This window comes from Geospiza fortis, unplaced genomic scaffold (assembly GCF_000277835.1).
Source record: "Geospiza fortis unplaced genomic scaffold, GeoFor_1.0 scaffold54, whole genome shotgun sequence".
NCBI lineage: Eukaryota > Metazoa > Chordata > Aves > Passeriformes > Thraupidae > Geospiza > Geospiza fortis.
Genome location: NW_005054301.1, coordinates 6238839 through 6250179, shown reverse-complemented (window position 1 = coordinate 6250179; position 11341 = coordinate 6238839). Strand labels below are relative to the sequence as shown.

Genomic DNA, 11341 nt, shown 5'->3' with positions numbered 1-11341 from the left:
CCCCTCCACCATGACTCCCCAGGTAAGGCCGCCCGGCTGGCAGCGGAGACTCGCCAGGGCAGCGGTGGCGATGAGCCGCTGGGTATTGAGTGTTGCAAAGGTCCCCGAGTAAGGACAGTTAATAAACACACCGTATTTGCATAATATTGAAAGGATTCGGACGCAATCCGTGGAAGTGTGGCAATGGCACAGCTCAACCTTCATACAGGCTGATTTATCCAGTGGTGTTGGTAGGGATGTTACAAATTGTCATTTCTCGAGAAAAATTGTTTAGGGAAAAATGTAAATCCTGGCTGACTCTAATTTTCTTGAGCGTGCTTTGGTCTCTGGAGAATGTATTCCAAAGTACAGCGTAAGAACCGCCCCTGTCCCCTGTTGGCTTTGTTTGGCCAGTTGTGAGATGCAGCATTCTGTTTCCTTGTTGCACATTGCGGGATGTCACTTGTCTTCAGTGATTTCTTTATTATAGTTTTTTTAAGGAGTTGAGTTGCAGTTGTCTGCCTGATCGGTGTAGAATTGTGACTATTTTAGTCTTATCACACGTGGTTAAAGCTACAGAAATGTTTCTGTTGCAGTACGTACTTGCCCTCTACTTAGACTTAATCCACATTTTGTGCTACACGTGCTTGATCTTCCAGTATAAAATTGCATAGGGCATTGGAGGGAAATGTTCTGAAATGCCTTGAAGTGAAAAATATGGCTGTGTGATTTTTATGTGTACACAAGGGCCAAAATGCTGCAAAATGTTTGTGTGCTTCACTTAATAAATGAGACCAGTTCCAGTGAACTTTAGGACCATTCATCTGCATTGTCAGGGACAATCCAGGCTTGAGGTTCAGCACGCACAGCGAGGCACGAGTGTTGAGGCCCTCAGCTGTGTACGTGGGTCAGGCACATTCACTGAGGCTTTTGCATGGGTTTAGAGCTTTCTTATTGGGATCCACCTGCAAGAACAAAATTGAACTGCATACTTTGAAATTCCTTTATTTATGGTAAATTGATCTTCGGGTTCTGATTTGAAGCTAGATTTGCAAAAAACCTCTTGTGTCGTATTGAAGTCACTGACACTTTAAATTTGCTGATTGCTGGAATATGCCATTTTTACATTTGTACCATATAACTAATTACTGCCTGGCAAAGTACTGCTTTCAGTTCATTTCACTTACTTTTATGAAGGTTTTGGACAGTACTAATTGATCTTTTACAGTGATAACAACAAGATTTAATTTTTTAATGACAAAACTAAAACCTCGAAAAGTCACGTGTAGAAAGTGGTGTTAATTTGGTATTGAGTCAGCTTGTTGACTTCTTAAATTATCGAGCTCAATGATAAAATATTGATAAAATATCTCCAGAAGAGTTGCAAATAATACTTTATTGTGGTGCGCACATGGAAGCAGCAGAACACTGCTGAAGTTTACATTTTCTGGTTTATGAGTGTTTATACAAACAGCTTCTATCTTGAGTAGTTTGCTTGCTCTCGTTCACAGTTCAGTGTTAATTCAAAAGAAATATATTTTCCTGGTCATAACTTTGTTATAACAGACTGATACAATTTTGGCTATCATAGGCTGTAAAATGGAAGGATTTGGCGTAACAAGTTTTTACACTATAAGGAATAGGAAAAGCTAAATGTAGTAATGCTTTCATGCCTTTTAGTAATGTGAAAAGCCAAGTGAGGAAACAGTGTAATTTGTCATTTGTAATATCCTATTAAGCCGTTGTTTAAACTGGCAATTGAAAGCAATTATTTCTGTTTCTCATCCCACAGTAACAGTGGCTGCAGACAAATATATCAGTATTTTTCTCTTAACTCAGAAGATGTTACACAATTTGCCATGAGTTGGTGTTTTATTATTTTCCTTTCCAGTCTAAGATACTGTTCTTTGCCTTGACAGTATCGTGAGTTTAGTGTAATTTCTTCCGTGGGTTTATAGTTTGATTAAATTGCTGGATTCTTGTCAAATCCAGTTAAAATAACTGTGGTATTTCCTTATTGTTCCCTCTGATATTTGGGTAATGTGTGCTGCTATTTGTTTACCATATCACAGACTGGGTAAGGTTGGAAGGGAGCACAGGGTGTCATCTGGTTCAACCCCCCAGCCCAAGGAGGTTCATCCCAGAGCACATGGCACAGGGTTGTGTATTCCAAACAGTTCTTGAATATCTTCAGTGAGAGAGGCTCCACAGTCTTTCTGGGCAATCTGTTACAGTGCTCATTCCCCTGCATGAATATAAGTTATTTCTCATATTCAGGTGGAACTTCCTCTGCATCAGTTTCTGCCCATTGCCCGTTTTCTTGTTCCTTGGCACCGCCAAGAAGAGCTTGGATCCTTCCTCTTGGCACCTTCCCCTCAGATACTTCTGTACATTGACAAGGTCTCCTCTCAGTTGTCTTCTCATGGCTCAACAGTCCCAGCTCCCTCAGCCTGTTCTTATTAGAGAGAGATGCTCCACTCCCTTGGCATCTTCATTGCCCTCCACTGGACTTGTTCCAGGAGTTCAAGTCTCTCTTGTGTTGAGGAGCCCAGAACTGGACACAACACTCCAGGTGTGGCCTCACTAGGGCTTAGTAGAGGGGCAGGATCATCTCTCTCGACCTGCTGGCAATGCTCTTCCTACTGCAAGGATGCATAGGTACATCTGTACCCATAAATATGCGTTTATCTACATCTGTTAAAGCTACCTCAGCTTTACCACCTCACCATTTAACAGACTGCTGCTCTCTTTAAACAGCCCCTTTGTTTTGTAGAGGGTGCTAAACCATTCTTTTGCAGTTTTCGCCTGGAAAGGACATGGTGTCCCCCAAAATAAGTGTTATGTTATGGCCTAGGGTCACCTGTATTAGCTTTGGAGTAGTCCTTTGGTGTGGACTTCACATGAACATGTTTGGTCCTATGTCCTGTGGCCAGGAGCTGATAGTGCTGATTTCAGTGTTCCTGTAAAATGCGACAGGCATTGTCTCTCGGTCAGCCAGAGATGGTGAAAGGCATGTGTTGATGCTCATGTTTTCCATGGGCTTAAGGATTATAATTGGACTTGGAAGATGACAAGTCCAGTTGAATGAAAAGTCATTGTGAGGAGGTGAGCACTCAATAACTGATGAAAAAATTTCTACACTAGCACTTCTGTTTTGTTACAACTAAGCTGTAAAGATCTACGTTTCTGCTTTTCTTATACTTTCCAGATAGCACAGTAATAGATGTCACAGACTCATCTGCTGAAAATAATAGGTAATTATATTACCATAGCTCTGGAAAGCCCATGTCATATTATGAATTCTAGCCCTATGTCCAGTTGATGGAATGAGGAGTAAACAAGATGGATCGGTGGAGACAACAATGTTGTGGTAGTAGAACATGTGCTCACCCATCATAGCATCTAGCACCATGATGGCAAATCACCTTATAGTGAGTGCCTTTTGAGACGGATAATTGAATCAGGCTTTGTATAGCTGGGAAAGTATGCTCCTGCCTTGAGTTGCGCTTATTTCAGCATGTTGTTGAATGTTTCTGACAGTCTGTGCTGCAGTGTGAATGCATATCTTCCACCCAAAACTATGGAACTCTTTTGAGACGTATTCTTGTTAAAAAGATTCACTGCAGGAATAATTGCATGATCAATTTAAAGTCTGTGAAGCATAGTCTCTCATTTCATTGACCTCATTTCCAAGTTACAGAAGTATTTTTTTTAAAAATACAGCTCCATATTTGTGTTTCCTACCAAGAGAAAACATAATTTCTGATCTGAGCATGTGGTAGGTTTCTAGCAGAAAGTTACTCTTCTTCTAAACCTGTTTAAGATGGGCAGAGTGATTCACTTTTGAGAAATCTCATCTGACAACACTTGCTGCTCTGATGTTGTCACACTTTTATTTTGAAATGCCTGCATCTTTTGGATTCTTTTCTGGCTGGGCTTTATATAGATGTTTTTCCTTAACTGTGCATGCTTGGATGGAAAGGAAGAACAGAAGGTATAAAGAATGGAGATCAGTCACAGATTCTCAGAGGTAATGAAATTGAGAGCACAAGAATAGTTGCACTAAGTTGCACTAAGACCAAAAATTAGAGTATTTTATCATTCTGTCTTTGATGGTGACTAAAAGCAGATGTTAAGAGAAAAACTTAAAAATCAAGGGTATAGCAATACCTTCCTAGGATACAGGAGCTGTCTTAGCTTTAAATGGTGTATTTATTTTCAAAATATGTAGGTTTTTCTGAGCTATGACTTGAATCCACAAAATTTTAGCCCTCGGAGAGATCTCTGGTAGGGACTCTGGTGGCACAAGACCATGTCAGGTGAAGAGTAGCCTCCCACAGATGTCTTTCTATTAATTTGATGACTGATATTTCTCATATTGGAAGAGATACAGAACTGTTGGTTCTTATTCAGGCCTCTTTAAGACACTACTGCTTAAGTGTTGAGATACTTATCTCTAGTCTTTTGTTCTTTATGTTAGTGGGAGCTTACTTTTTGAAGCTTCTATTATCAGCCTTGAATACTCTTAATTTTACCCTGAAACATTTAAAACTGAAAGTTTATTATTTCTTAAATGGATCATTTTTTGGGGATACAACCATATCCACTTCCCTCTTCAGCTGTTGAATGAATCAGGATTAATGAGAATTCAGATTATACATAGTCTTCACTCTATACTGGTTCTTTTCCTTTCCATAGCTTTGTTCAAACATCTTCACCACAATTTCTCAGCTGCCATTTTCAGTCTACTTGACATCTGTGTTCCCTGTTCATCCTCTTCATCTCTTCTGTACATTTCCTTCTTTTTCTCTTTACTGTAGTTCTTAGTTATAAAAAGCTCTAAAACCAATAAGCATGGTTCTTATAGCATGTCTGTAGTAATTTTGCTTATTATTGTCTGTGATCCAGATTTTTGTTAGTATTGTTTGCTATAGTTAGAGAATAGTAAGCTTGTTGGGGTAAAAAGTAAATTCTGTTGTGGGTTCTGTGCATCACATAATGGTTTATGAATTTTGATTTAATTTTCTGGCATCCATTGCAATACTGTTGCTGAAGAAGTGAGTTTTTCCTCAAAACAGTTTTAAAAACTTTTCTACAGTATGAGTCTAGTGACCATAATTAATGATTTTCTATTGTTTTTCTTGTGAAACTTAGAAAATCTACATCTATTACAGGAACAGCAGCAATACTGGTACCAGCAGCACCTGCTTAGCCTGCAGCAAAGGGCAAAAGCCCATGCTCAGGGACAGCAGCAGATGAAAAGCCCAGTAGTGAAAGAAGAGCAGAGAGCAAAGTCTGAAGAAGAGAAAATGAGTGCTTCAGCTCAACAGTCTGAACCTCCTGCTCTTAATGAATCCCTGCCTCCAGCATCCAAAGAAGAGGAGTCTTCTCTTACATCCACTGAAACTCAGGTAGGCTTTGTAAAGTGATGCCACTCTGTTTGTGTCCCAGTTGAGCCAAAACCCAGGAAAATTAATGCCATCAAATTCTCTGGTATACTTTGTAACAACAACTAAATGTTGTGAAGCAGTCTTAAAAAAAAAATTTGCTAAAGCTGCACCAATTAGCAAATACACTTCTTGTATATAAAATTACATATTCACCCACATGTGCACCAAACAAGTCTGAGCTGACTCCCCCGCACCATCCACAGTGTTGTCTGTGAGAACACCTCATGATATCGAAGTGCAAAACCAGGTAAGTACTCAGTAGTTGAGGAATGCTATATTTAAGACACTATTTCTTAATTTCTCTCTGGCGCTTTGTGAATTCTGGCTCCCCTTCTCTCTGTGCATTAGAGTTGGTCTGAAAGCCGAGAATTTTGCACAGAGGTTTTTTAATCAGCATGCTCAGTAACAGTTACTGTATAATAGATGGAGGTCATGATTGATGTTTGAACAGTGTGTGCTCCACTTTAACTTACAGCATGCAGGTTCCTACCAAGTGGCAGAAATAATGCACTTGGAGTTACTTTACCTCATCATGAAAAACCTGTTTCTGATTACATTTGCTGTGAGTGGCAGATAACAGATTTTCATTAATCTCTTTCCTGTAGGTAGTTTTTTTATGTATGAATAACTTAATTGCCATCAGCCTAACCTTTAGACTGTTTACATTAAGAAAATACATGTTCACATTTAGAAAAGGTGGGATAAAAATCAGCCTTCCAGAAGCTGTGGGTGGCTGGCATACTGAAATAGAGTGATAAAGTAAGGAACAGTGAGAAAGTTCCTGTAAAATATATAGTGACCAAGTGTATTTTTTTCTGACAGATGCAACTTTGCTTTGTTTATAGTATTTACCTTTTTCTGTAGCTCAATATTGAACCTCCTGATGACCCTGAGGAGGATTTGAGATTGCAGCAATTGCAAGCAGCAGCAGCTCAATGGCAGCAGCACCCTCATCAGCGGGTTGGGTTCCAATATCAGAGAATAATGCAGAAGCACGCTCAGCTGCAGCAGATAGTACAGCAGTATCAACAGATCATGCAACAGCCTCCACACTTAGAGGTGAGACACTAAGGAGGTGGTTTGATATACATCCTGGGTGACCCAGCACTCACAGTCTGCTGAAAAATACATAGTTGAATAATTTGTAATGGTTGGCTCATTTGTCAGGCTACTTTTTCTGCTTGGGTAGAAGTTTATATCCATTTTCTCTACTGTCACTGAACTTCAGAATGAAAAAAACGTTGGCAGATGGTGATGAAGCTTTAGTAGGATGAGCAATACAATATTTTACACTTCTTGTAAGATTTTTTCGGATGTACCTAGGTGATATAGGAGCAAAGCTGAACACAATATTGAATTTACTCAGCTTTGAGTGTTTTGCCACTGGAGAAACAATTCAGAAAGGTCAAGTAAACAGATGATTGCACAGAGTAATTTGGAAGCTGCTCTTTTTTACAAAAATAAATATGTACAATTATAAATGTAGATGACAAAAATAGACAGGAAATGTAGTTTTAAAAATCAGTATCTCACATTATTTTTAACTCAATTAATCAGTTGAAACCAGTATTGTAACCTTTAAGTTTTTAAGTAGAAGTTGATTATTGTATTAGAGAGTTGAGTCAACTCTTATTGGGTTGGTAGAGTTCATACGTTAAACATTTCTTTGTAGGTTGGGCTGTCTGCGTTTGTTTTTTTTTTAATCTCTTTGGGTAAACCTTAAAAATCTTGGGCAAAATCAAGCCTGATATCTTCACATAATGAAAGACAGAATTTGAAAGAAGCTTCATTTGTGCAAATAAGATCTGGCAAAGGCTTAGAGAAAAATAATGCCAGACAGCTGAGGCAATTCTGAGCAGGTTAATAGCAAAAACTGAAGCCTTGAGAGATAGTCACATAATGTATATATGTGAAGATTGATTTGAGCTTTAGCCATTGTTAGGATGCAGTAATAATACATTTACACAGATTATAGGTTTCTTCAGCTGTCCTGTTGGAGTCTTCTCTACATAGATATAGTACCTATGTACTATAGTATATAGTCATAAAATATATAAATTTTCACAATGTCTTTAGATGTCACTCTTAGTGTTTGCTTTTGTTTCAGTGTAGTTCTTCCTCAGGCTTGCGCCCAAGTCATCAGAAATTGTGATAGTACAAGTGATACTGAAATACATGGCTCTGAGAGTAACTGACTATCTAAGGTATTTTGAACCTATTCTTGTCATCTCCTTGCAGACAATGTCAGTGGACATGCAGCTGCGACATTATGAGGCACAGCAAAAACAGTTCCAGCAGCTTCATAAAGATTGGGAGCGATCAATGAACCAGCAGTGGCAGCATCAGCTTCAAACCTACCCTCACAAAGATCAGCTTCAAGAGTATGAGAAACAGTGGAAAGCATGGGATGAACAGATGAAAGTTACTCAGTCACATCTGCAGGAAAAAGTGACCTCACTCCAAAATCTGAAGAATCAATATCCTGCAAATGTGTCGCTGCCACCTCCATTTATTCCATATTCCCAAACTGGTCAAGGTGGCATTCCTATTATGCCTCCAACTTTACCTTCAACTACACCTCCACTGGTTCCCCCGCCTCTCTCTTCTGTTTCTCAGTTATCCAATTCCTCTGTCCATTCAGGATCCGGTTCTCAAAGCAGTCAAGCTACTGAAACAGCAAGGCCAGCTCTCCTTCCCACCCCTGGTACCTATGCATCAAAAATAGCTAGTTCAACTAGCTATTCACCTTACCATTCTCAAGTAGGTTCATCCTTTGGCACATCTGACCATGGAAAATCTCAAGGTCATCTTAGTAAACAAACTGTAAATATTTCATCTGAACAGCAGTGTGGGGAACTGAAAGGCGCTTCTGCAGTGTCTTCGACACACGCTCCTGTTGTGCAGGATAAACCGGTGAGGTCAGGTGGATTGCTTCCAGATCCTCCCAGATCAGCACGTTTTGAAGGCCCTAGAGGCCCTAGGTAAGAAAGTTTTTGTTGATTTATACATATTCCAGGCTACAAGTTTTTCAGAGATTTATTAAGAAATGAAATATATGTCTTTTTCTCAAATCTTTTTGAGGTTGTGGGAAGTGTGTATTTCAGTGGAGGTTTTGTTTTTAATGTATGTACACCATGCTCTCTGTATTTATATTTTTAAAGCAAGGATACATAGATGGCTTTCACCTGAGCATAATCTAGAGTAGTTTGCTTTTTTTTTTTTGGGTTAAGAGCTTGAGGATGCTGCCCCTCTTTAGTCACAAAGACACAATGCTCCTTCTTTGAAAATAGGAGAGCTGTTGTAAATATTTTATGTCTTTGCTGATTTTATACCTGCTATATAATTTAATCCAAGATCTTGTTTTTCTGAATGTTTTTCTTTAATACATTATACCAGGGTTTAAAAACAACATCTGTTCTATCTGCTGGTTAGTTCTAGATGGGTTGGTATGATGTCTGCACAATCAAAGGGCAGTGGTGTTCTGCTCCATTGTTTCTATCCTTGTGTACTCTGCTAGACTTTACAGTAATATCTTCATGGTTATTCCCCTTCTCTTTGCTTCCAAAGTGATCAATCATGAATGATAATTTGAGAATTGCTAGCAATGTACGTGAGCTTCATATAAATGAATCATTTTTACCTCCTGGTAATTTTTAAAAAGTGTTTCTGTTCTGGGGATTTGTTGGATGTACAGTTCTGAACAGACTGTTTTCATGACTTGCTAGTGCATGTCTTTTATGTGTGTTGGTTTAGAGCTCAGGGGTATTCAATGATAGGCCCAGGTTGTCTTTCTGGGCTGTGAGCAGACATTTCTGGTTCATGTCCAGCTTTTCATCCACAGTAATCCCAAGTCCTTCTTGGCAGGGCTGCTCTCGATCCCATCACGCAGCCTATACTGAGACCGGGGGCTGCCCTGACCCTTGTGCTTGGCCACATGAGGTTCCCATGGGCCTACTTCTCAAACTTTTCCAGGCACCTCTGGATGGCATCCTGCCCATCAGGCATGTCACCCACACCACTCAGTGTTTGGTGTCCTCTCCAAACTTGCTGAAGGTGCACTCAGTGCCGCTGCCTGTGTCATTGATGAAGTGTTCAGTCATCTGAGGGACACACTTATCACTGATCTCTGTCTGAATGTTGAGCCATTGTCCCCTATCCTCTAGATGTGACCATCCTGCCAGTTCCTCATCCACTAAATAGTCCCATCCATCAAATCCATCTCTTTAGAAAGAAGGATGTTTTGGGGGTGCATGGAAAAGGCCTTAAAAAAGTCCAGACAGATGACATCACTAGCCCTTCCTTTATCCATTAGTCACTCCATCATAGAAGGCCACTGGGTTGATCAGGTAGAACTTGCCCTTGATGAATCCGTGCTGGTTGTCTCCCATCACCTCCCTGTCCTCCATGTGCCTTGGCCTAGCTTCTGGGATGATCTTCCCAGGCACAGAGGTGGGACTCACAGGTCAGTTTCCAGGGTCCTTCTTTCCACCCTCTTTTAAAATAGATGCAGTGTTTTCCTTCTCACAGTCACCAGGTACTTCACTGACTGTCACCATTTTCTAGATATCATGGCTTGGCAAGTATAGTAGCAAATTCCCTGAGTATTCTGGGATGTATCTCATCAAGTCCCGTAGACTTACATATATTCAGGTTCTTCAGGTCATCATGAACCTGATCTTCTGTTATTGTGGGATTGACTTTGCACCCCTAGTGCCTGTTTTGCAGTCCATCCACTCAGGAGGCATAGGGTTGTACTTGACTTTAGACATGAGTTCTCTATTTTGTGTGAAATTAATCTATAGGACTTTAATATGACATGTTCATTTGAATAAAATTTCTGTTGCGTCATCTGTAGATTTGACGGACCACGAGGAAGAGGATATGACAAGTTTGAAGGCTCAAGGCAGAGAGGACCTCGTTTTGACTCCCAGCGCTCAGAAGGATACAGGTCACGTTTTGACCGACAGAATACAGATGGACAGTCTTCAAGTAGATGGGGCTCTATCCCACGAGGACCAGCAGGACAATTTTATACAGCAAATGCATCACATGGACACGGTTCCCGACCTAGTGGTCCACGGTGGATGGGGCCCAGGCCTCATTTGGGACAGCAGCAGCAGCAGACACAGGTAGACTCACAGTCAGAAAGCAAAGAACCTTTTACAGACACAGCTGGTGATCAGCAGTCTGTAAGCAGAACTGAGTCTACTCCTGATGCACAGAGTGCAGGTCCCATTGAGCCAAATGAGGACCTGACAGACACTCAACAGGAGCCATCCAAACCTGAAGTGAAAGAACCTAGTTCAGACCCTCCTAAAAAGTGGACATGGAGTTCACATGATCCCAACCAGCAAGTAGAAGAGTCCAAGGCACCCACCCCACCTATTCAGAACCAGAATACAGTACCCCCTGCAGAAGGAAATGAGGATTTGGATTCACCTGATGGCCAGTTGACTGCTTCAGATAGCACCCAGGGCCTACCTGGACCGGAAGGCAGAGGAAAAGGGCCATTCATGCATGAAGATAGAGGAAAGGGACCAGGAAGCAGAGGAAGGGGCCGTGGCAGAGGGCAAGGGGAGGGCCGTGGCTGGGGAATGGGCCGTGGCCGGGGAATGGGAAGGATGGATGGTGGCCGGGGAATGGGAAGGATGGATGGTGGTTGGGGAATGGGCAGGATGGATGATGGCCATGGCCGGGGAATGGGCAGGATGGACGATGGCCGTGGTAGAGGATATGTGTACAGAGGCAGAGGGCAGGCTAGGCAGCCATCCATCCGTGGCAGGGGAGCATTCAGGAGGGCAGACAGCAGGGAGAGGATGCCAGATAGACGGTCAGGCAGCAGGGAGAGGATGCCAGATAGACGGTCAGGCAGCCGAGAGAGGGGGCTGGGGGGACGGTCAGATAGCCATGAG

At 41.3% G+C, this 11341-nt stretch overlaps 1 protein-coding gene across 4 annotated transcripts in view; it reads left to right on the top strand.

Annotated features, from left to right (window-relative positions):
- Nucleotides 1-6: 6 nt before the first annotated feature.
- The window catches only part of YLPM1 (YLP motif containing 1), a 34486-nt gene continuing 23151 nt past the window's right edge, over nt 7-11341 (top strand). For all 4 annotated transcript variants that reach the window (XR_004082667.1, XR_004082666.1, XM_031064647.1 and 1 more), the window contains exons 1-5: nt 7-22; nt 5154-5390; nt 6294-6488; nt 7668-8410; nt 10285-11341. The exon at nt 10285-11341 is cut by the window's right edge and continues 1136 nt beyond it. Coding sequence is in view for 2 of the 4 variants with exons in the window: in XM_031064647.1 (XP_030920507.1) it covers nt 11-22; nt 5154-5390; nt 6294-6488; nt 7668-8410; nt 10285-11341 (2244 nt within the window). In the remaining 2 variants the exon portion in view is untranslated. The remainder of the gene's footprint in view (nt 23-5153; nt 5391-6293; nt 6489-7667; nt 8411-10284) is intronic.